General features: G+C 41.3%; 1 protein-coding gene across 2 annotated transcripts; it reads right to left on the bottom strand.

Moving 5' to 3' along the window:
• Positions 1-279: 279 nt before the first annotated feature.
• Positions 280-25,150, bottom strand: erbb2 (erb-b2 receptor tyrosine kinase 2). Of its 2 annotated transcripts, none has more exons than XM_046376307.1 (27): positions 24,813-25,150; positions 17,423-17,574; positions 17,032-17,212; positions 16,651-16,791; positions 15,917-15,982; positions 15,707-15,822; positions 15,439-15,580; positions 14,961-15,089; positions 13,980-14,121; positions 13,205-13,278; positions 12,897-12,987; positions 12,025-12,227; positions 11,606-11,735; positions 10,141-10,231; positions 8,067-8,221; positions 7,934-7,981; positions 7,689-7,827; positions 7,382-7,504; positions 7,191-7,289; positions 6,917-7,102; positions 6,545-6,700; positions 6,379-6,454; positions 5,677-5,823; positions 5,316-5,413; positions 4,935-5,126; positions 3,828-4,221; positions 280-3,738 (listed from the first exon to the last, which is right to left on the bottom strand). In XM_046376307.1, exons 1-27 carry the CDS (start codon positions 24,883-24,885, stop codon positions 3,371-3,373), a joined length of 3,912 nt encoding a protein of 1,303 aa, XP_046232263.1. In that variant the 5' UTR covers positions 24,886-25,150; the 3' UTR covers positions 280-3,370. The 2 variants fall into 2 exon arrangements, with proteins under 2 accessions (XP_046232263.1, XP_046232264.1); XM_046376308.1 differs by having other exon boundaries at positions 3,828-4,218; positions 24,813-25,148.
• Between the last annotated feature and the right edge of the window lie 1,660 nt (positions 25,151-26,810).

Below are 26,810 nucleotides of genomic sequence, written 5' to 3'. Positions count from 1 at the left end.
GTCCAGGTGAAGACAGGATTCCTTTACAATTTAAGATTGTTTCAATCAGTCTCAAAATACAAAATCTGTAAGTATTATTTTTACGTATTTAATCTATGTGCTTTTCCTTTCCCTTATTGTTTTCTAAAATGTTTCATATCACATCTGTTTCTGATATGTTGCACTTTTTTCAGTATTTGATGCAGTTCACATAAAAGAAACCCAATGTTGAGGGAAAAGAAAACTGCTAACAGGAAAAATCAGGTTTCCTCTGTAAAGGATCACAACATGCTGCAGCTCGAGTTTTAAACACTTTATGTATGCTTTTAAACTTTTTTTAAACACAAATAATGTTTTCAAACAATTCCATATAAAAATGACCATTTCTTCATGAAATATTTGTCTTATGTATTTACTCTCCTCTCCCTCCACAGTAGAGCAACCGGTCACAATTTAACCAATCAAATTAGCTACCAACTTACTTACTGACCAAATAGAAAATTATGCATTAAAAATTCCCAATAAAAATGGTTATTATTCATATATTGTCACAATCAGACAAACTGTGAAAGGTAAAAAATATTCACAAGTACAAAAGATTTTGTTTTTTTCAAAATGTAAATTACAGATATTTGATTTCGTAAAACCACTCGCACACTCCTGTTAGCTTACTATTCCTTCCTTCCTCTTAGGCTTACTCCTGGCCAAAAAACATGCAGTTTCTTGCTTCGGTCACATTTCAGACTTTTTAAACACACAGGTAGATGTTTAACAAACTTATAAAAACAACCACAGGACACATTTTAGTTCAGCTTACTCTTCTGCTCAATCTCACAATTTACGAAGAGCAAAACAACAATTTACTTTTTTGACATTGAGCTGATCATGATTCAGCATTTTGCCGAAGAACACTTCAGCAGGGAGAATAGCAGGAGATTTAACATGATTCAGCACAAACCACAAAGTCACCAGACCGTGACTGGTGCCAGTCCTCTACCTCTGTACAATTGAATGGTTTTATATCAAAACTGTGTCAGAGAACAAGACAAACAAAGAAGGAACACACATGGTTTTAGGGAGGACAGAAGGTAGATCAGACCCTCATCTGTGAGATTCCTGGGTAATGTATCAGCTACATGAGACTTTTCATACAAAATGACACTACAGTGTAAACAGGCGTACATTGATTGTGCATAAAGTTGGGGTCTCATACTATCTAGGAGAAATAACACATTCATAAGAAACGCATGTGAGCTCTGCTGTAATATTGTTATGATCCTGTGAAAAAGTCGTACCTCCAGCACTCACAGTTCATGTTTATGGGTACTAACTTACTCCCCCCCCCAATAGCACCTCGAATTTCCTCAAATTACATGTTGGATGTTTTAAATATATATTCAAACACGGAAGAAAAACTGTTATGTTTTCAGACACAACTGTTATGTTTATGAAAAACTGTTATCTTATCACTAAATAATAACTCCTTTCTAAATTATATTAGTATATGATAGCTGAAGGTATTAAAATAAATTTTGAGCACATTTTTATGTAAAAAAAAAAACCCCATCTATTTCCATTTCTGGGGTGGGGAGGAAATCTTCAAAACCCATATGAGAACAAACTTTCCCAAAGACTTTCAGAGTAAAGCTGCTGTGTTGATAGGGTTGTGGAGGGTTCTACATATTTCAACAACCCAGTCAGTTGACTTGTTGAGGATTTTGAGGCCGAAACACTGAACCACATTTTGCCGGCAAGTTCCAAACCTCTGTAGAGGAAAACTGTTTCTCTCTTTTCAAAGCTGCGACAACAACAGTTGTTGGGACGTGCGAGCTGAGAGAGCACTGACTTTCCATCAAGGATGTGAGGGTCAGACAATGGCTCCATTGACTGGATTTTGACCTCCCCCAGCCCAGCACCAGTTAACATGGAAAAAACACGCTTCAAAAAAAAAAAAAAAAAAAAAAAATTCTGTTGATTATTAACTGGGCTGCCAGTGTGTTCTCGCTGAGTGGAATTTGAGCCATGCACTGATTATCCAAATTATCCTCCGCAGATTCACATTCAGCTCCAGTGTCTAGTGCATTGCTGACTTTAACACAAAAACACAAACAGCAGAATTAAAATTATCCTCCGCAGATTCACATTCAGCTCCAGTGTCTAGTGCATTGCTGACTTTAACACAAAAACACAAACAGAAGAATTGCTCTTTGTTCCATAAAGGGTAGCAAACACATGTATATTCACATGCAAATTCTTCACTTCTTGTGGAATATACTCACCAGTAACTTGCACTGCTTTCTTGTGCAGTGAAAGGCCACCAAAAGGCTCACTGCGATAACACAAGCCTGGAGGGTATATGCAGTATACGAACATGTAGTGCATTGTGCACCATTTAAAATGCACATAACCTCCCATAATTCTTTGTAAAATGATAAATCCCTGAAAAGCTGGCTCTAACTTAAGTTACCTGTATATAGTTTTTTGTTTTTTTGTAATTTCTGCCACTCAGAAAGTCTGCTAGTACCTCATATCTCATCTGCTGTACCACAAAGTAGCTGCAGCTACAGACACTAACAACCACAGACATCAGTGTGGCACAATGTCCCTGTCTTCTACATACAGCATGCCTTTCTTTCAGAGAGCATGTCTACTGGCCAGATGGGCTGCAGGGTCTTCTGTGGCCAAAACAAAATGGCTTTGAGTGTGTTGAAGACCCCCATCAGGTCCGAGAAAGTGACCAGAATACTAAACATCACCTTCAATGCACAACATGGCTCACTTTGTCAAAGTGTTCTATATGTTTTTTTTTTTCCTTTGAGCTGGCCTGAATGCATATCAAGACACAAGAGGGAACCAAAGGGAATACGAAAAAAGGCTTCACATGTAGAAGAAACAAAAAGAAAATAAAACATAAAAAACAGCATTCAATGATCTGATTAAATATTGGATTTTGTGACAATCTGACTCTTCTTGTACCGTGATGGGTTTTTTTTTTCAAATGTGAATTCATTTGTTTATCAAGTACTGCGTTGTATATACATAGACTGAACTTCTTTTTAGCAGTCACATAGAAAGCACAGATTTCTGAGAGGGAGACAGGAACACAAACACCACAAACACCAGATTAATGCTACATTGCATTGAGTCATGGCGTGTCACAGCTGGGTGATTTTGTGACTTCAGTGCCAGACAACCCCAACTAGTTTGGATTCATGTACTTCACTTGATATTGAGGAGAGATTCACTTCCACATGCTTATTCCCAATATCAATCACACCACCCAGCTCATTTCTGTCCCACAAACATTCATCTTCCCCTTCCCACTGTTCACTTCCCTCAGTAGAACAGAATCTGTGACTTGAGTTCATCATATTGCTCACAGCCCCTCTCTTCAGGTATATCCACTCCAGGTGTCCGCTAGTCCCAGATACTCTGGATTCTCTGCCGTGGGGGTCACAAACCCATTCACATGCCTGGGCACTCCTCCGTCTCTCTCCAGTGCCTCAGGGCTGTCTATCACTGCGGCTCCGGCACCAGCTTTGGCTTTGGTCTCAAAGTCCAAGTAGTATGGGTTGTCAAAGGCTGTAGAGGTGGAGGCTCCAGTGCTTGCGGGGACCAAGTATCCTGGGTTTTCCACACTACGACCAGAGCTCAGGCCATTGGGCAGGCGACGCTCTGCCCTTGTGCCTTTACGAGGCAGCGTGCTGGGCCGTTCAGGGATTCCTGGTCTGAGATGCTGAATCTCCTGGTTGACGTACTCTAAACAGAAATTGGAAGAAAGACCGTTCAGAACAAAACATTTTGAGATTTAGCCTGAGAGTCTACTATGGATGCAACGTCAAACTTACCTGGTAAGGCATGATTGTGATTATGACCATGGCTCCGTCTGGGCAGTGAGTGATGAAGGTGTTGAGGATGGTGAAAGCCATTTGGCCCATCTGTCTCCAGGTCACCCTGGCTCCCATTGGAGTAGGTAGGGTCTTCGCAGTAGCGTCCAGGGCTGGCGGGGGGCAGTGAGGGGTCATCCAGAGGCCCATCCAGGAAGACTGAGTCAGACTGTTCCTCCGCTGAGGGGCTGCGAGTCAGTGCTGGGTACTGAGGAGTCCACAGGCCATTGGAGGTGCTGGCTCCTAAAGGTAAGGTAGGGTACTGACCACGGCCAAGAGTGGTAAGGGAGGAGTACATGCTCCGAGGAGCACCGGCAACAGGGGGGTCCACATCTAAGCCCTGATCTCTGCTCTGCTGGATTGAAAGGAGAGTTGCATTATAAAATAGTAAAGAAAAGAAGGCGAATTCAGCCACACAAACAGTCCCCAGGCTGCTACATGTCCAAACAGCTAAGGGACTGTTAAGTACAAATCACAAATTATATTGATATCAGATTTAATCAAACCTGGACAGCGAGGAAAGATTATTGCTAGTTTGATTCTATGCAAATCTATGGAGATGTGTCAAAACTACCTAACTACTACTAATACTTAGCTATACTTTAGTAATACAAAAAAGTGAAAAAAATCCTGTAAAAAAATGGAAACAACAATACTCAATAGCAGCTCTACCAGCATGCTTGAGCTAAATGTTAAAGTTAGCATGCTCACAATGACAGCCATCCTATAGCTGCTAGGATAAGAAAGAAAACCTGCCTGGAAACTGAATTTACTTTAGATACTCTTTAGATCTGCCACAGTGAACAATGCTAATAGCTTGATGACGCTTTAACACAGAATCCAACCTGATAACTAAGAACAATCAGTCCTTAAAAACTGGATCTGACAAACAAACTGTCTGAACGCACTTTCTATGTTTTATCTGACATTAACTATTTCAATAAAAGCTGAAAACAAAGATCAGAGCATCTGTGTATTGTTTGCTTGGATTTGACTTTTGAAATTTATTTAGTAAAAGCCCAGAGCAAAGAGCAATCAAAGTCAGAATGGTGGTTCATCCCCACTGACCTTATGTGACTGATGTCTGGATGGCCCGTTGGCTTGAGCCCCGTCTCCCTGAGTCCTGGGGAAGAGGTTTGGCTGAGGTACCAGATACTTCTCAGCATCCAGGAGTTCCCTCATATTGTTCCCTTCCTCCTCCAGAAGCATCCGGAAGAACTGGCTGTCCACTGGGCTGGACATGCTCATCTGCTCGTCGTTCTGCAAGGCAGAGGCAAGAACAGATGTGAAACACAGTAGTGACGTATAAGTAAGTCTTTATTTATCATCACAGACAACAGTTTTACAAAAATAATATGCTACAATGTACATCACAAGGCCAGTATATGATCGCGTAATATAAGCACAGTTACATAAAATTCAAACATTTGCAAAATGAAACAAATATACCTGAATGACTACATAGCGAGGAGGATCTCTGGCCATGGCAGTAAAATCATTCACCAGATCTTTGAACTTCGGCCTGCTGTCTGGGTCTATCATCCAACCTGTCGTTCAAACATAACATCAAGATGTCAATCAGTCATCTAAAACACTGACTACGAACATGCAGCTCTGTTAGGGATGCGTAACGATGGCAGCTATTTAAAATATATTATTGCAATGAACAATAATTCATCTTCATTGATGAACTGAACAGGAAATAGACTACATAAAGGTCATATTCAGTTTCCACATTATTCATCCAACTGCTTTCAATGGTTTACTATGCAGATAAACAAAGACAGACGCTGCAGTGAGAACTACTGACATTTGACCATGATCATGTAGACGTCAATGGTGCAGATGATTGGCTGAGGAAGTCGTTCTCCCCCCTCTAAAATATCTGGGATTTCTCTAGCTGGGATCATGTCGTAGGGTTTAGCACCAAATGTCATCAGCTCCCACACCGTCACCCCTGAGAAGGAAACGAATGATTATTAACAGCAAAATGTTGTAAATAAATAAAAATATAAAAATCAGGAATAATGCGCAGAAAGGTGACTGGCATGAAACTAAGATATGCATAAAATGAGCATGTTGACTTAAAGAATACATTATAAAAATCATCATCTATTATGAATTTATTGTTCAGCAAACATCATATGGCATCTATTTTTATTTCATATATTTACATTTACATTTTCATTGAAATGTAAGGATTACAGATTGGAAACCCATTCATTGAATACGCAATTACTGACTGAACATAAACAAAATTTCAAATTTTACTACCACTTTTCTGAAGTACTAAGTACTATTGTTCCAAAATTAAGAATCCACTAATTAGGCAAATCTAAATTTTTCTTAAAATTACAGCTAGAAAACAATATAAAATGACAAAAAGACAATTGATTTAAACCTTACCTACATTTTGTTGTACAATGCTACATTAGAAACATAAGACAAAGAGCAACACCAATTTCAAAAAGGTCTCTACGTTTTTTCATTTCCAGCCCTGATTGATACTGACCGTAACTCCACACGTCACTCTGATGAGTGAACCTCCTGTGCAGAATTGACTCCAGGGCCATCCATTTAATTGGCACCTAGGAACACAGACACAGAGCTTCTGTTTAAATAGATGAGTAAACAAATAGTAGATAAATATTATTCCTACAGTCACGGCGTGCTCTCACCTTCCCTCCATCAGCGTGATATTCAGTCTTGTCTATATCGAGCAGGCGGGCCAGACCAAAGTCTGTGATCTTCACGTGGTTTGGGTTCTTAACAAGAACATTGCGGGCGGCCAAATCTCTGTGGACCAGCCGGACTTCCTCCAGATAACTCATCCCCTACACACACACACATTTCCATCACACACAGATCTGTGCCCACAAATATACAAGCTGATACCACATCAAATTTGAAAGGAAAAATAAGATGATCAGCAAAACTCAGACACTGCTGTTTGGCTAACTAAAAACACACAATTTCTTCTACTACTGCAAGCGATGGTGCATGTACCTACACCAACAAAAAAGACGGGACCTTGTTTCTTGATGACATACCTTGGCGATCTGGACACACCAGTTGAGGAGGAACTGGGAGCCGATGTGGTCCTTGTTCTCCCTGACGTAGTCAAGGAGGCAGCCGTACGGCATCAGCTGAGTGACCAGCTGCACCGTGGAGGTCAGACAAATCCCCAGCAGACGACACACATAGGGGCTCGACACTCCTGCCATCACATACGCCTCCTGAGGAAGACAGGTCAAACAAGTAGAGTGGTTGCTCTCTAGTTACGTGTGTTACAGACATGTGTGTCCGAATCTGGCTTGCACTCACATCAAGGATGTCTTTATTGGCCTTTGGTGAAGTGTTTTCTCGTAACACCTTAATGGCGACTGGTATTTTCACATTTTCACCATCAGGAGCCCACACTCCCTGAAACAAGTGATCAATAAATATTGAAAACGTTACTTATTCTCCAAATAACAACCAATACTGTTACACTGTTAAAGAACCAGTACACATACCTTGTAAACGGTACCAAACGCCCCTGCACCCAGAACCCTGAGCTTTTTCAACTCAGTCTCCTTCAGGATGCGCATCTGAGCCTGATTGGGTGACGCACCACTGGGTGTTAGAGGCTCTACCAGCTGTACACATGAAGGAAGGAGACTCTTTCATTAGACACTATGACACCCAAGAGGAAGCTAACAACTAAATTCTGCACCGATGTTTAATAATTACGAGCATGCCTTATTTATGTTAAAATCATGAAGATGTTATGTTTATTTGTTTTTTTAAATAATAAACATCAGTGTGCAAATTCGTGCCCACCTCATGTTCTTGCAGGATCCTCCTCATTGTCTCCTTCCTCTTCAGCTTCTTCTGCCTCCTCAGGTAGAAGACCAGCAGAGCCAGCAGGATGAAGAAGAGCACCACACCACCCAACGCAGCCGCTATGGTTGTACCAGGTCTAAATAGAGACAAACAGCTCAACACAGCTCTGATTTGTTGAATTTGTTCAGTTTCATACAAAAAAAAAAAAAAAAGAGTGGAAAATGCAAACATGCGTAGCTCACCCTGTCCTGGTGTCGATGGGACAGCCTCTCTCATCCATCACAGTGCAGCTGAAACAGAGAAGAGCTGGCTGTGAAATCGTTCTCACCGTGTGTGTGGTGTCAGTGTGTGCTTGCGTTTGTGATGTCCACTCACGACAGCGTGCAGTTGGTGTTGCAGGGCAGACAGTGTCCTGTAGCATTGCTGTACTTCCACACAGTCTGCTGATCCTCCTTCACACCGCTGGGACAATGATCCACACAAAACTCTCCGTCCTGAAAGCTTCGACACTCTGCACAGTGTTCTGGACCCTGGAGGCACACAGACAGAAAGAAACTCAAGTACGCATTGACACAGATGTAGCGAGGTGACTTTATCTAGATTATTTGCCGGCCATTTCTGAGTTTATCTGAGTTTTTTAAAAGTAGAAACAGGCAGGCAATGTGCTGAAACAGCAAGGGCGGTAACATGCAACAAAGGTCGCCAGCTGGAATTGAACCCAGGACTAGTGGTTACATGGTATGCGCTTTAGACCACTATAGTACGTGGATGCCCCGTCGAAAGTTCTGACTTCCATCCATCCATTTTCTATGCCGCTTCTCCGTCAGGGTCGCGGGGGGGCTGGAGCCTAAGTGTCCATTTGCTGCGCAGTGATTTATGCTGAAGTCATGTGTATGCATTCAAATCTATATTTTTATTAATTGTATCCCGAAATAACAACAAACTTGATTAGCCGTGGCCTCAAGTTCCACTGTAAGAAATTTAGGAGTTATCTTTGACCAGGACATGTGCTTTAACTCGCACATAGCAAATATTTCAAAGACTGCATTCTTTCACCTCCGCAATATCGCAAAGATTAGGCAGATTAGGCAGAAAGATGCAGAAAAATTAGTCCATGCATTCATTACCTCTAGACTGGATTACAGTAACTCCCTTCTATCAGGCTGCCCCAATAAATCCATAAAGACTCTCCAGCTAATCCAGAATGCTGCAGCACGACTACTGACAAGAACCAGCATGAGAGACCATATTTCTCCTGTTCTGGCTTCTCTGCATTGGCTACCTGTAAAATTCAGGATAGATTTACTCACTTATAAAGCCCTGAACGGTCAGGCACCATCCTATCTTAAAGAGTTAATAGTACACTATTATCCCACCAGAACTTTGCGTTCCCAAAATGCAGGGCTACTTGTGGTTCCTAGTGTGGTTCCTTCCTCAAAAGTAGATTGGGAACCAGAGCCTTTAGTTATCAAGCTCCTCTACTATGGAACCATCTTCCGGTTTCAGTCCGGGAGGCGGGCCCCCTCTCTATATTTAAGAGTAGACTAAAAACTTTCCTCTTTGATAAAGCTTATAGTTAGGGCTGGCCTAGGCCGGCCCCTAGTTATGCTGCTATAGGCTTAGACTACCGGGGGCCCTCCCATGACGCACTGAGCTCTTTCTTCCTCTCCCTCTCCTTCTGCACACATTCATGTCCCATTAATGCATATTACTAACACAACTTCTTCCCTGGAGTCCCTGTGCTTTCTTGTCCCGCAGATTCCTATCGATCACGACTGGACCTCCTGCTGCGGTCCTGCTCAAAACCTACTGCAATTACTACTGTTTAGTCATAATCTGATTTAAATCTGTTACGACTCAGTACAGCTACTACCATTATTGTTACTACTATTGTTATCAAAATCACCATAATAACTTCTGTATACTTCATTGTCATTATCACTATCTACATTTCCGATACTTCTGGTATTATTACTGCTGCTATGCATCTCTGCTTGTGTGCTCCTTCTCTCACACCCCACCCCCTCTGCCTCTCTCTCTCTCTCTCTCTCTCTCTCTCTCTCTCACTCTCTCTCTCCAACCGGTCAAGGCAGATGGCCGCCCATCTTGAGCCAGGGTCTGCTCCGAGGTTTCTGCCTTCTAAAAGGCAGTTTTTCCTCGCCACTGTCGCCAAGTGCTTGCTGAAGGGGGAATGTTGGGCTCTCTCTATTTACAATTTAATTAAAGAGTTTGGTCTAGACCTGCTCAAATTGGAAAGTGTTGTTGTGAACTGGCGCTATATAAATAAACTGAATTGAATTGAATTGAATTGAATTTCATCGGAAGTCATTATGGTTGCGTCATGTACGTGAGACATTTCCAGATTATTTACTTTGTCATAAAACCCAACATAATTATAACAATCAGCACTGTACAGTCAGAAGGACTTTAACCTGCATGAACACCTTACCGGGCCATGACAGGAAGCAGAGCCATTAAGAGGCCGACACTCTGTGTGACAGGCGACACACAAAGATCCATCTGCGTATTCACGCACAGCCCTGCAACACAAGCACAGCAGGCACAGAACATAACATCAAATTACACAGTCTGGCATTTGTTGGATGCTTTTATACAAAGCACCTGACACTCTCATAAGGACACACATTTTTAGAAAGGGGGGCCCCCAGCTGCAAATAGCTATGAGCCTTAGACTTAGACCAGATGACCTGCTCAGGATAGCTTGCCCTCTGAACCACAAAGAGTCAGGCAACAATGCATACTGTTGGTCATCAACTTTGAGTGAAATTGTATTGTTAAAATTTGATCATATCATGATGTTTTCAGTATTAATGCTAAGCTAGGCTAACTGGCTGCTGATGTAGCTTTATACCTGGCATACAGGCCAAGTTTTACATGTATGAAAAACCTTCTCTAATGTAATGCATGACAACTGGGCATATGCTGATCAACCAAAACATTAAAACCACTGACATGTGAAGAGAATAATGCCATGCTCTTAGTGCGGTGGTCGTCCGCTCAGCAAGACAAACCAAGTAACCACACCACAAAAAATGTTCAGGAACAGCTTGTGGAACATGACAAAAAGCTCAATTTGGCCCCCAAAACTCCCCAGATCTCAGTGTGTTCAGGCATACATGGGATGCACTGGAACAAGTCATTACCAATGTTGATCTTGATGTTCAGTGAACATCAAGATTCTTTTAAATATGCATAATGTGATGTTGATTTTAACCAAATGGCTCAACCCTTACAGCCAAAAAATGCTGGACAAAACATGGGCAACTAACACATTTTCAAACGTATAAAAATGAGGACTCTTATTTCATCCTAAAAATAGTCAAAGACGATTTAAGTAGAGTTTAAAAATGTGACAGGTTAATTGTGTAGCATGGCTTTATTAGGGTATTTTAGGCCTTTGGACTGAGTGAAGCATACACATATATCATCAAATCAGGACCACTTTGAAATGGATCTCTACTTATTCACTTAACTTCTGTGAAATATGCACATGCACACACACACACACACACACACACACACACACAAAGGAAATCTTAGCGTTGAGTACCCAGTGGTATCTCATTTATTTACTTTGTCAGTGAGATATAGTTGCTCAAGGGCACAATTTAAGTTAAAAGCTTTTATATTGATTTGCTGTGACTATTTTGGCATTGGCTGCAATCCAGTCAAATCAACCCTACTTAAATCCATCTGTTCACATTTTTGCTTTGGGTGAATACATGATAAGTTTTATTTTGTTTTTTTTTTTTTTGTTTACTCTGGTGAACTTCTAGAGGATTATGGCACACAGAATACGGCTTTATTTGGAACATTAGCGCTTGTTTGTCTTTTTTATTATTATTGGTTTAATGCAGCCACACACACACAAACACACACACAAACCTTCTTACCCCTGATAGATGTCACACTGCTCTACGCACTCTGTGCCGCGTTGGAAAGCACTGCAGGACACACACTGGCTGGGCCCTGGGCCCCAGCAGCCCCCCTTACACAGCGGGTGACAAACATGCCCTTCTTTCACTGAACACACATACAAAAACAGAGAAAACAATTGTTTATGTCAGTTTGTAAGGGATGAAGCAAACATGCACCACCTGTCTTATCAAAAATTGCAAATATCTATCATGCAACAACATCCATGAATGTTTTTTAAAATGCAATTCATAAAACAGTCGCTGGATTTTTGCTTGAACACAAAATGAAACTGAATCTTGTATCTGGTCAAGGTATTTAACTTGGATAAAGACAGCTGCCAAGTGACAAGTGTGTGGTCACTTTGGTGGAGCTTGACGCTGCTGTGTTCACCTACCACAGACTTGGGGGTCCTCATTCTTGCTGACAATGCGGTGAGGTCCATCGGTGGGATGGAGGAGAGTCTCCCAGGGCAGTGAGCTGGTGTAGCACAGCTGAGAATTGTTATGCAACAGGACCAAACCTCCACTGACACTACGTAGCGAACGCAACCCAAGAGACTGGATGTGTAGATTCTGGATTGCAAGTGAAAACACACCCCTGAAAAGAAAGTGAAAAGGCAGAGATTAGGAGATATTACTAGTGCAACACACAACACTTTGAGGGGCAAGCAAGGAAGAAAAACAACATCAACATCCTCTTTTTCCCAATTGTGGTTGGGCTCTGGCAGTAAATACAGAACTTCATGCCAATAAAGCCTATAGAACTGGAATAAAAAACTGAATTGAAGAAAGCTTGGGAAAATGACCATCTTGTCACAAATAACACTGATGAAAAAAGAACTGCAAGGAAGAAACTTTAATTACAACAAAGAATTGACCGGACTGTTCTACCCAAACAATAACGTCAGACTTTGCTGTATGGTTTGAGCAGATTATATTAGCCAGAAATCTGTAGACATTTACTGCTATCCTGTCTGGTGTGTGCTGCAAGTGAAAGCAGCTGTGCTGGCTAATATTTAGCCTTTACAACCCTGAAAGTGAACAAACTGCACCAACTGAACCAGAGACACATAACCTAAAAAAACAAGCACAAACCAAGACACAAAGCAGCATAACAACAGTAAGAAGACTTATTGCAGCAGTATAAAGCTGCATAAGAAAAATCTGTAGGCAGCTAAAATCACAACAGTGTTAAACTTGTACAGCACAGTGAGGGACCTTTGATTTTACTCACTTATATGTCAGTCAGACAGTTTAAAAGTCTTACTTGTAGAGCATCCTGCCTCTGATCACCTTCAGGTTCTCAAACACGCTCAGGTTATTCCACTCTTCTGGCCAGGCATCAATGTACAAATAACCTGCAGAGCAAAAATCAGACAAAAACATTAAAACACTTGAAAAGAGCAGACATAGGCTGCTCTGTATACCAGGCATCTGTGCTGGGTTATGTGGAAAATTTTAGTGAAATGGCAAAACTGCAGTTCTGAATCTTATGATTTTACAAAAATGAATAAGCAGATTTTCTTTTCTTAATAAACACTTACTGCAGCAAACACCAATATGTACTATCAGTACCTGTAATCTCCTCTAGTTTCTTGAAGGCACTCAGCTGCTTGAGGGTCAAGCCTGACGTGTTGGTCACAGGGTCCCTGGACAGTGACAACATAAGGTTCAAATAAGTTAATACACAACTGAAGGAGTTAGATCATTTCATTTTTGATTTGGAACATAATGATTTTCTCCTTCTGATAAAATCTCAGGTGGTGCAGGTTATCTCAAGTTTGTGTTTACATTTCACACTTTCATTGTGAATAACTGGCCTACGCAAAATCATTTATCAGGGACCTGGCATCTCGGCAGCAGTTTGTGTCACGTAGACTGATCAACCAGCCTTTCAGTTAACGTCCACAGAGGGACTAGTGACTCAGCTGATTAGTTATGTATATATTATTACAGTGCAGAAATTCTACCATTTACTCGTTACCATTGTTATTCGGCACACTTTGTTTCAATTAGACTTCATTTTCAATTGAACAATCATAACGAATACATGAACACATTTCTCTTTCTTCTTTCTTGTTGACACAAAGACAGTATTAAAAGTGAAGAACATTCATGTCTGAGTACAGTAACCTAAAGGGTTTGGCTTGGGTGGCAACATTCCCCCTGGACTTACACAAAGAATCTTCCACAGATGTTTCTGCAAACTCAAATATTTGAAGTGCTAAACAGAAGGGACGTTGCTCTGTGGCAGAATAAACTTCAAGCATATATGTGTGGTTACATGCACATTATTAAGTTTAAATTATTTCATTTTGTTGTTGTTTCTAAGGTCTTGCCCATCTCTTACCGTGCAAAGCTCTGAGGAAGGAAGGCCAGACTACCAAAAATCTTCTTACACTTGTTGAACTGCTCCACATTAGAGGATGTTACCATGGTTATGCCATTGTTGTCCACGACGCCCTGGTTGTCCATACCCAGGCCATAACACCCTGCAGTACAAAACACGACAATGGCTGTTAATCACTTTATCTTAACTCCAGAAAATAAACTGTAATTTAATTAACTTATGTAATAGCTGAGAACTCTCTCCCAACGCAGAATTACTGAATTAACCAAGATAACCAAATTAACCCACTACCTAGAATGGATCCACTTAACTCTAGAACTGAAGTATGAAGAAAGGATTCATTGTTTCGCCATGTAGAAATCACTTATCAATGCTGATGCAAGAGGCAAAAGCCAAACATAACAGGGTATGGCAGAAACAGGTTGGTTCACTTTACATGTCTGTCTTCATGCTATGCATCAGAGCATCAGTATGTATCATAATCACCTGCACTGAAGCTCTTTGTCATGCATGTGAAGAACGCTCAACTTAAATTAATCCAGAACGTCAGTAATCATATGACACGTAACTGTTTCCTGTTGAAGTTCTGAAAGTTTTGAGTCCCCCCTCCCACACACAGTTTTTTTATCATTTCATTTTTCACTAATCCCTGTAAACTCAAAAGACTATTATGCATTAAAATCCTAGGAGAATAGTAGTTACTGAGATACTCAACGCATCCTATCTTTAATCATTCCATGGTAAAAATCACTTCCATCACATTTCATCCCATCCTGGTGTTTATTCTGAACAACTCAATGTCTTGAGCATGCCTGTGTCTGTATGCCTTTACATGCACTGGGTTTGTGCCAATTGACTGTCTGATCATATGCACTAATGTTCAGATGCACAGGTGAGCATAATAAAGGGGCTATTGAGTGCATGTCAACAACATGTGACGTTTTAACTCAAATGTACCCACAAAGAAACAATGATCCCCACCTTTAGGACAGTCTCCTTCACACTTTTCACATTTCTGTGACTCCATTCCATCAGGTTGGGTGATGATAACTTCCTGGTTGGCTTTGGGACAAACCAAAGTACAGGCCATATCCATAGCCAGATAGTTATCTACAGACACGAAGACAAAGTGTTCAAAGGGCAATTTCAGAGAAAAAGGAAATTAATTAGGTATGCTGACATGGCATTATGGTAGCCTGAACCATTACAGAAGCAGGACTGTGGCTGTGACATTGCCAAGTTTGAATCCCTGGAGTGTGTGTAGAAATCTTGGCAAAGAAAATGAATAAATAATCTTTATTTCTCTTTCTGCCATCAGCATCTACCCTTATCAAGGCCCCCTATAGTAAGATACTTAAACATCAGGTGCAGCAGTGAAAATGCATACTGGCAACAAGTTGAGTACTGTGTGCTAACTTCCTTCCTCCTAAGTTTTCTTTTTTTCAAAATAAGTTCTCACAAGGACACGTCTTGACGCAGGTGGCTCCAAAGTTGAACTTCTTGTTTGGGTTGGGTTTGGTCTGAAAGGTGACGGGGTCATAAATAGTAGGCGAAGGACAATTCTCCTTACATACACCGCTGTCGTTGAAGTGTCGGCAAGCCTGAAGAGAACAGGTGGGAGGAAATATGTTACTCCAGAAAAGAGGGATCACTGACAACACAAGCAGATTACACCGGAGATAAGAAAACGCAACAATATGATAAGCTTGTGTGTGTTTGTGATTTACCAGACAGTCTGAGTCTTTAGGTCCGGTGCATCCAGCAGCACACTGCGTGTGACAGCAGTCATTAGGAAGGGGACCTTTACACCGCTGACAGCTAGACCCACATTTAATATGGGTCACTTTGAACAGACATTACAAAATGAAAATTATCACCTGCTCTGGACTTTTTCCAATGAAAACCAAACAGTGTTATACTGAGTGCACATAACTCACGGGTCTGGCAGTCTTGTGCAGTTTCTCCCCAGCAGCTTTCCCCACAGGCAGCAGAACAATCTGGACCTGTACCAGGAGAAACCCAACAAGAACAAATAAGAAGAGCCTAGCATGTATCCAACACAATTTAAGAGGAAATAAAATTAGCATACACTTATGCAAACGGCTCTGGGGTTATGTTTGAGATGCCAGTTGACTTAAACACATAAACTGCTTGTTGGATAGTCAAACAGCTCTGGAAAGCCCCTAGACTCACACCTTTCCAACGTCAGAACAGACAGGGGGCTGCATTCAACCGTTTCTGTAATTTCCCAAAAGTGACAATCCAACATTTACACCCACTTCACACAGTGACTTGGTGTAGTCCCCTCCTCCCCCAATTTGTTGTCAAGATCTTTCAGCCAAAACCACAATTTTTAATCCCATTTGTTGCACAAGAGGAAAAGTCAGGGGATCACCAAATTTAGTGGTATTCATCCTCAAGGGACCATGAATATGTGTAGCAAAGCAGTTTATGGCAATCCATCCAGTAGTTAATGAGATATTTCATTCAAATTCCATTGTGGCCCTTATTGTTTGACCATTTGTAATTGTGTATAGTAAGTTTTAAATCTGGTCTATCTTTTCCATACGCTCACAGAAATGCTTTTGCCCCTGTCTCCTGTTTTGTGCTTACTGTGACACAAGTGAAATTTTTCCAATAACATTTAAAAATCAGTCAATCAGGTGCTCACATTTAGGGGCCCGAGGCTGCAGCCGGTACAGCCTGGCATGGATGTTCTGCTCGTCCAAAATGTCCCTCCAGGTGATGTTCTGGGGGTCTGGGAAGCACAGGTGGGGGTTCCCCCACATATACACCCCACCCAACAGGATCTCTGTAAGGAACACAATATATAGATACAACAAATGCTGGATGAAAGGAGGCCACGGAATTCCTCACCATTTCCAGGTCTTCCCCAAACTCTCTTAAAAGCTTTAACGTTTTAAATGTGAAGATGCTGATAAACTGAATCAGCCAAAACAACTGAAACATGCAGTCATAGTTCCAGTCCAGTCCAGACAGGTCATACTGGGTTTGGACATCAACTCTGAGCTCTGCTGTACTGGTATCTGACCTGTGAGACTACGAAGCCGGAGCGTCCTGAGCCCCTGTCCGCCCAGAGTGTTATCCAGCACAGCCAGTGCGTAGCTGGAGTTGTACAGTTGGCTGCCTCTTATGATCCGAAGGTTGTCCAAAGGGATCAGACTCACAGACACATGGGCTACAAGCACATAGCCCTGCACCTCCACGATCCCCTTGAAGAAGAAGACGAGGCAAAGAGACAAAAAAAATACATGATGCTGTTATGGCAACAGAAACAGGTAACATCTACCTTTTGTCTTTGTTTTGTTCTTATTTCATGTCAAGATTAAACTGGTTTCCATTCAAACGCCATTTTTTTTTGTGTAACAGCCCACCCAAAAACACCAGCCCCACCTTAAAAACCCACACACAAAGTCTTTTACCTGAAGGAAGGAGAGGTCAGGGTTTCCATGAAGGTGCGTAATCTCCAGGTTGCCATGAACGACCTGGCAGCCAGTGTAGAGCAGCCTCAGGGTCTCGTAGTGATTTTCCAGGCTGGAGGGTAGAGCCAGCTTCATGTCTGTACCAAGACACACTGCAACACAGATAACATATGACCCTGACTTCATTCGGCATGTAAAACAGTAAAAATAAAAACCTTTTCTGTGGCTCAACATTTATGCGTTTTTTAAAGCCAATTCTGTTTTAATGTTGCAATTTTGTAAGTTTGAGCAATGAGCACATGCTCTATTTAGTGCTGAAACAATTAGCTAACTAAAAATTAATCCACTATTTCAGAAAAATTATCAAATATTTCAGGTTCTCAGAATTAAGAATTTGCTCATTTTCTCCACTTTATATCATTACGGGTTAAATATCTTTGGGGTGGGACTGTTGGTCAGACAAAAGAAGGGATTTAAATCAGAATCAGAATCAGAATCAGAATCAGCTTCATTGGCCAAGTTTGCGTGTACAAACAAGGAATTTGACTCCGGTTAGACTTTGCTCTCGAGTACAAAAACAAACACCTAGCAGTAAGAACACAAAGGTACTATATACAATAAGATAAAGATAAAAAATAGAAAAAAATACTATATACAGTAGCAGTGAATCTGTGGAGTAGTGCAGTGACAGTGTAGGTAGACTAGGATTTAAATAAATAAATACAGTGCAAGGCAGTGCTGTGCAACAGACAGATAATAATGGTACTGTGTTGTTAAATTAGTGAGGTAGATGATGATGACACTTCAACAGAGTGACTGCTTGGGGAAAGAAACTGTGTTTGTGTTTAAAGACTTCACCTTGGGAACATCTGGTAAAACTGAGAGATTTCCTCATTGTTTTCTTACATTTTATGGATTAAACCAAGGCTTTTCAAGGTCTGAGACTGTGGCCCTCCCCTCAGACCAAGCTCAGAAAAAGGCACCCCTTCACCTCCCCCTTACTTAACTTGCTTAGTTTTATTCAATTCCTGAATGGGATCACGATTAAATTATCTATTTATAGTTATTTATTTTTAAATTCCATTCACTCAGCCTCATTAGAAACTGTCTGAAGCTGTTTGGGACCGACTGACTGAAAGAATATTCAGCAGGTAGATAATATATTTACAATTTCTACAGCAACACACTCAGTTTTCTGTGGGACACATCCTGAACAGACCCTGGTGATTGTTCTGCCTCATCTGTTCACATGAGCTCAGCAAAGATATATATATATATATATATATAATCTAAGCAAAGATGGAAATCTAAATAAAGAATCTCATTACAGAGGTTTCAAGTGTCACTGTCTTAACACCGACTTAGTCTTTCTGGGCAGAATATATAAGAGATTGCAATGACGATGACTATAAGGACTTTCACATATTTTGACGGTGTAACTGTTTACAAGTGGCCTTGAATGGGTACTCTGAAAAGCACACCATCTGCACTGCCTCTGTCTGTCTCTCAGCGTTTATGATATATTTTCCACTGGCAGCAGACAGCACAGATTCCCCACAGCGGGTCACACACAGCATTACATTCAGGGTCACACAGTCCTACAATTCATGGGGGGCTGTTGCACACACATAGCTCCCATGTTTTAGCAGGCAGTCACGCAGCGGACAGTCCCTCCTCTGCTGGGGTTATAAATGACTTCCTCTGGCTCCCTTCCAACAGCCCTTCAATAGTCAACCCACTTTTCCCGATTGAAGCCCCTGTGCTATCTCTGTCCCTCAGGAAGGACTCAGATACATCATCAGAGGAACAGGAAGAGCTGGCAGGCAGGCAGAAGACGGTGATTTTTATGAAACACTGGGGTTCAACATAGTTAAGGAAAGGCATGCTCTTATCACAAAATGCGTCTGCCACGTGTTAAGTTTCCTGGTGATGGCTGAGCAATTTGACCCACATCAAAACTCCTGCACCTCTGCTAAGAAGCACTGGGTCATAAAGCATAAATCAGGTCCGCATTAAGATGTGACAGCAAGCTAATGCAGCAAACGGGTCTGTGATTAACAGAGTGGCGGCCAAAAATACACACCCAGGCTTTGCAGCTTGTGTCAAATATCAAATCAAATGACTAATCACTGCCGTCTTCAGTGATGGCATCATGGAAAATAGTTTTACACGTCTTACCAAGAAGGAAGTCCTGCTTTTATTCTCCACCATTTAAATCTTTATGGTAAAACAGAAGACATAAACAGAAACTGACTCCCTGAGTCGCCACAAACTACCACACACACACACACACACACAAACAACAGAGACAGCTCCAGCTCTGGGGATTAGGTTAATGTGCCGTAACAGAAAGTACAACAGAGCAGATTTTCCATTTCCAACACGTGTGTGTAAAGCCAGCTCTCAGCTTCCTCTCCTTTCATTCCCTCATTGTTTGTTCTCCAAAAGTCTCTCAGCAACGGCTGTGTGCGCCTGTGTGTAGTATGTGTGGCCTTGTGAGGAGCAGCCCACCCCGCCATCCTCACGGCCTAAAACACTCTCTTTTATCACTTACTTGGCTCTATCTGCTCACCGTCACGTGATAATCCCTGTCCTCCTCCTTCAAATTCACCCACTACATGTCTTTATTACCTGCTTTCAGAAACAAGCCGTTTGAAACATTTCACCTCCAGGTCCAGTTCCCACAGTCATTTCTTCCTCCGTGAGTTGTTGCCCAACTCTTTTTGGACTCTGGAAAAGTGTCATTTCACAGGAATGTGTCTTTGCATATCTAAAAGATGACACACATGGCTGTTCTGGGGGAGGCAGGCAAGAGAAACCAGGTTGCAGTTCAGTCTTGTTGAAAGACCCATCAGCAACCAGTGACCCTCCGGCACTTGAGTCCAAAGGGTCACCCACACAACCAGTGATTGTCACTGACATCCAAGTGAACACACACAGTTAAATGTGCTGGTTTCTGCACAGAGTTTCATGGCTATGGAAACTTCACTGTCCAGGTTTGTCTGTTTGTCTGTCTGAGGTTTTGTCTGTGTGTTGTCCTCATTCTGATAATTCTGAGTCCGGTTAGGACACAGCATTCACTGTGATCTCATTCAGTGTTTCAGCATATATGCTGAGGGTTTTAATGCATCATAGGAACCTGAATTGAGCAAACCACTTTGTAGAACATGCTGTCAGCCTTGTCTGAAGGTGAAAAGCTTGCCATCATAAACAGCATGAGACACAATACAGACACTGTATAGACACTGTCTCTCCTGGAGGGCAGTCATAGTGTTGCACTTCTTTGTACACACAACGTTGACTGAGGAAGAAACTGAGAAAGGACGTTTGCACCTTGCTTACATTGCATATCTGGCCAATCACTGCATGAAGTGGGTGTGAATGTTTAATTGTTGGCTTTCGAGAAGCTGTAAACAGTGTTGCCTTCTGACGTAATGCTAGTTTAATGTTTTCTTTACTTCAGCTCTTACCTATACTAATATTTTAAGAAGTGGTATCTCGTTTGCCAATTCTGATATTAGGAAAAGAATATTGCCAATCTTTTCTTGCATCAAGTTAGTAAGCATCCTGTAATTTGCTTAATATCAACTAATCAAAGAAAAGACATGAAAGAAATGAATTTTATTCAGTCCCACAAATTTTCTTAATTCAAGTTATTAATTTTTAATTAATAAATTCACAAAAAAAAATGTTAAGAATACTGTTCATAATTCACAGAACCCAAGGCAACAGACTAAAACTCAAAGGCATTAACTATACAATCATATAAAACAGAGCAGAGCTAATTTCTAGTTCAGTGGTCTTTCCCCAGTGACGTTGTTGGCTATTTTAGTGACTTCAGGCCGTACCTTGTAATAGTGCCTGAGTGTATCTTAACTTGGTTTCCTACCAGAGAGGATGTGGCGACTTTTGCACCAGCGTACTTCTTGACACTGCAAACTGAAAGCCATCTTGAAACCACACCTGTGTGTGGCAGCATGCCAGTTAGCACAGGGAGTGTGCATGTGTGTTTACTAGAGAGTGTGTGCGGGAAATGACAGAAACGTGGTGTCAGCGATGCTACTGCAGGAGTTAGCCTGATCCATGGTGGAAAAAAATCCATCAGTTTGACCCACTAGAAGAGTTAACAAAATTCCCAGGTTTGACTCTCTCCTCTAATGGATCAGATCCCGTCAGAACTTAACAAAAACAGAACTAGGTGATCCAACAGGACTTTCTCTGTCAGTTTATTATCCCTCAGATTTAACATGTCATTGCTATTTCTAATACACTGCTAATCCTAACGATGTGTGTTGCATAAACTTCAAATTTCTCCCAACCTTCCTGAACACATTCTTTCTTCCCCTTCGTTCTACAGCCGAGGACGAAAAAACAGGTATTGCTCAACAGACAAGCAGAACAGGATCCATACTCCACTGAAGACACAGATATGAACTCCTCACTCCTACCTCAGACAACACCACTGCATCAGAATACACTACAGTTTGAAAGCATCAGAATCCACATGTAAAGCTCTTTTGAAAGGGAAAACTGTATAAAGTGCAAAGAGCTAATTAATGTTTAAAACCTGTTGAATTTAAGGCTGGATGATGACAGGGTGATATGGTGCTCCTATAGTAGAAAGCTGCTACCAAACACTCTTTATGAGGGTGATAATCTGCTGTCAATATGCAAAACTGATTACTCATTAGAGATGGGGGCATAAAAGAAGCGGTTCCATTTGAAAACCGATTCCAAATTGTTGGGTAAGTCTCAATTTCACACCTCCGAGCTTATAAATTCCTGTCATCGATGCTGGCATGTTTTTTCTGACGGTTGCACGTTGCAAAACAAAGACATAAAACTTGGAAAATGAAGGAATTGTATCAGGGAGGAAGAAACGTTCCAAAGCGTGGCTTCATTTCACAAAGGAACATTGACAGTGGTGCAGGTTTTAATGTCTGTAAAGTGATAATTTCAAGTAAGGAAGGAAACACGAGTAACATGCTAAAACTACACAACAGGGGCTTAAATTTCAGAAATGCCACGTATCTGACACTCTTCACACAAGGACCACTGCTTCCCAATAAATCACATCCGTTACAGAGGGTAAATATCCTGCAACAACACTGGAGTCATGCAGGCAGGATGTGCTGATTTTTGGCCAAAAATAACAAGATTAAACCAATGCTGTACATATATTCTCTCATTTGATCTCTTTTAGATGATGACAGACCATTGCCACAGGTCCACTGAGCAGGAATGATTGTCTCTGATAATGACTCAGACTGAAAATAGAATTATTAACGGCCATACTATTAAAGTTTAATCAATTCCCATCCCTAATGTTTATCACAACGGTATGGATGAAATTGTTGAAATTCTCATTCTTAACTTGTCATCTCAGATATGATTTCTGGTTGAAATTTGACTGAAAAGTGTTCAGCTTCAGGTTAGTGAAGGATAACAATAGAAACTTGGGTCTCTATAGAAGACCTGTGCTGAAAATCAACCCGAACAAAAGCATTTTGGTTGAGGCTGCTGGGATTTACTCTCAAACCGTACTGATGCGTGTCAGTGTACAGCAAATGCAGACTACAGGTGTGTAACCCAAACCGTAGAAAAGCACACAGGAAGGTGTTGACAGTTTCGTCCGAGGCTGGTAATGAGCCCCACTGACGGCCCCTTCCTCAGCCCAGAGCGAGTTAGATCACACACAGCACACACTGGTGAGTCACGGCCGGCTGAGTTAACCCGCCACTGAGGGCGATTCAGACTCGGACTTAATCACTTTGCAGTGGGTTTCGCTCAATGGGTGCACTGGAGTGTGACGAGGACATGAACTATGTGGACAGTGAGGCCAACAAACACACAGCGTGTTCTTACACAGTGGCAGATTATGGAACTTCATTCACAAGACAATAATACACAACCGCCAACCTTTTAAATCACACACTTGTCGGCCACAGGATTTGTGTGTGTGTGAGTGTGTGGATACAAACTGTTCACATAACAATGTTTAATAACTGCAAGCAAGACTGTGAAAAATGATCCCCTTGCGCGTGAATCCTTACAGATTTCAGTGATTATGGACCAATCACAGCCCTCACACTGAAGCGATGCTTTGGAGATTGACAGTGTTGAGTGAAGTGCACCAACCTGTTCCTACCAACAATGCATTTGTATTTTGAAATTACTTGACCTGGGACTCTTGGCTTTGTTTTTTTGTGTGTCTATAGAGGTGATGGTGGTAGCAGCCAATAAAAGACAACAAGGCGTCACTACAATATATTTTTACTCGTGTTAGCCATTTTAGTAGTAAAGAACACATGATGGTGCTTCATATTATCATGTTAAAGTCATGCACTGGTCAATATTTCCTCAACTGGGTTTAGTTTTTTAGCAAAACCGGCCAAGCAGATGTCAATAAAGACTGCCAGGAATTATCAAATGTCAATATTTTGCCATGAGCTTGTGACACATTAAATGCTTTTAAAATCGTCAGCCCAGGTTTATTGACATTTAAGTTCACTTGAAAACAGAACTCAATCAATGCGGAATCCTGTGCAACCACGACTACGAACTAGAGCTGCAAATAAAGACTGTTTACATGATAAAGATGAACTGTTTGTCCTTTACAATGTCAACAGTGTTTAACCTTTAAACTGAGACACTGATGTTTAAAGAGGGGTGAAATTGCACGAAATGAGATGAGATCCTACATCATTAAATGCTCATTTGCTTTAGCATTATCAACTCGCAGAATAAAAATAAAATTTGTCCCACTTTCAGTTAGCTCTTGTTTTCCTCGCATGCACTCAAGCTCCAAGTTTGACAAGTGGTCCTCTATCAGACAATGTCCTCTTTACAGCCAGAAGTGAATAATTGACATCGTCATGATCCCTGGCACACAATGCGCTGTCTGTTAGTGCAGGTTTGTTTTTGTTTACGCACAGCGCAAACCAGCCTAACGTCCGCCTGCACACGCAAGTCAGTCGGCGCTTCGGCAAGTTCTCATATTTCTTACCTGTTTCACTATTATTAATACTACTACTACTACAACTACTACTACTACATTGTTCCAGCGGGGTTTATTTGTGCAACAAAAGCGTGCTTCAAGCTGCAACATGGTTGTTATAGTCCAAACAATCAGTCGAGGCTACTTTGTGACAGGTGTGATCTTCCACCCAGTCAGCGCTCCATGAGTCCCACGAGCCTCAGCAGTGAGGACGAGGGCTGCGGACTCACGGAGGAATGTGCTCCTAACCAGAAATATCGACCTCTGAGGACCAAGCCGAAGCTCGAAAGTATACTCAAGTGTAACCCACACACTACTTTGACTCTCCCGTTTGGACTGCGCGTGTATTTTTGCGAACGGCTGAGCCATTAAAAGGCGAGGAACGTCACCCACCTTCTCTGCCCAAGGCGCCCGTCACTCCGAGCAGCACGGCCCCGACAAACACCAAACTTCTCGCCGCCTCCATCTGCTGTGACCCAGCGCCTCTAGTCCATATTCCAAAGTTAGGAGGATTTATTGTTCCCAGTGAGAAATTGCCGTATTCTGACGTGCTCTTGTCTCCAGGTTGTTCGGTTTTTTTTCTTTTTCTGCACCTTAGGAGTTCTTGCTCGTTTCCCAATCTCAGTAACTTCCTCCCTAGAATTCCGTGCCTGTTGGTAGTGGAGCGCGAGAGCGCGCAGGAGCAGAGGCGCGCGCCTGTGAAGGCCTGAGCGGGGAGTGGCACGTTGACTCAGCCCGCCCTCCACTTCAGTTTAATCTGCAGGGCAGTGCTGCGTCAACGATCTGCTACAGTGGTGGGAGAAGTACTGTGATCCCTTTGCCCAAGTAAAAGTACAGATATCATACTGCAAAGATCCTCTGCAACGGCAACTCAAGTAAAATATTACAACTCAGGTAAATTATTACTCACTGAAAGCGTGATCCTTTACTGAGGAGAATCACTCAGTGAAGAAAAATATGACTGTTATGCTGCTATATGTTGGATTATTATTACTCATGCATTCAAGTAAAAGCATGATTTTATTCTTGTACAAGATTAAGGTGGAGCTCAGTTTAACTACTTTTTACAAGCCTGAAACTTGTGGTTCTTTTCATTAGCCTACAGATTAATCTTCTAATTATTTTCTCTGTGAAATGATTCATTGTTTAGTTAGTAAAAGAAATTTTGAAAATTACCAATTGCATAATTACCATGAGCGCAAAGTGACACCTTTGCAATGCTTATTTTGTGCAGTCAATAGTCCCAATCTTAAAATTATTAAAAATAAGTTACAGTTATTAAGTAAAAAAGAAGCAAATCCTCATATGTATGAAATGTTTTTGCATGAAACGTGGCTTAAGCGAATATGAAAACAGTTGCCAGTTAATTTTTTTTGTTAATAGACTAATCGATTAATAAAGTAATCATTTGACCTCTGCTGGGTAGTTCAATTGACCAAAGTGCCATACTTTCTATGCTTCTCATATGTTTTTTTTAATTTCATTTGTAAAGTAACTAACAAATAAAGCTGTCAAATTATTATAGTGTGGTGGAGAGCACAACGTTTCAAAGTTTCACAAAGTAGAAAGTGGCATGAAAACAACATAATCAAGCAATGCAAAAGTACTTGTCATTTGTACTTAAATAGTTGTTACTTGAGTAACCACTACTGAAAACAGGAGTACATTTCATCCTAGTTGTTCATCTCTCAGTAAGAATGTGGTTTTGGTAGGTTTATCCCATGTTATCTGATGACTTTACAGTCACTCTGGACTCAGCTATGTGTTTTGCTTCCTGTTTTGTTGTTGTTGTTGTTGTTGTTTCATTTGGATGTTGAGCTTCGTCATGCAGGATGATGTACTGATGGTGTGCAGAGTGTGACACTGGGAGTCTGTTTTACATTCACGTGCCGAAAGCGGAAAAAGCCTCTGTGCTCATGTTAAATCTGAGCCTAACACGCTGCGCATGTCCCTATCATCATCATCATTGTCAAATATAAATTGTGGTCATTATGCTTTTCTGAGTGTTATACCAGCAGATTTTAATGACTTTAAACAGTTTGGCAGTTTTATCCACAATAATAAGATGATTACATTTGCTTTTTTATGGACTATAAAATCTTAATCTTCAAAAGTAGAATGCAGAAGAAAAAAGCACAAAAGACCTGAAGTATTTAAGTAAACCTTAAATACTACTACTGCTGTACAAATAGACTACTTTACTATTCAGTGGTAAACCGGTGGCAAATGTATAAACCATAAGACATCACAAGCTGTAAAATTCTATCCAGACTCTGGAGCAGATGACGTCAGGTTAGCAAGCTCAGACTCTACTTTTAAATCTCTTTTAAACCTCATTATTGTAGAAATTACTATTAAATTATTATTTCGATATGTTTTTCTCCATTATGT

This window comes from Scatophagus argus, chromosome 21 (genome assembly GCF_020382885.2).
Source record: "Scatophagus argus isolate fScaArg1 chromosome 21, fScaArg1.pri, whole genome shotgun sequence".
NCBI lineage: Eukaryota > Metazoa > Chordata > Actinopteri > Scatophagidae > Scatophagus > Scatophagus argus.
This window is presented reverse-complemented; position numbering and strand designations above follow the sequence as displayed.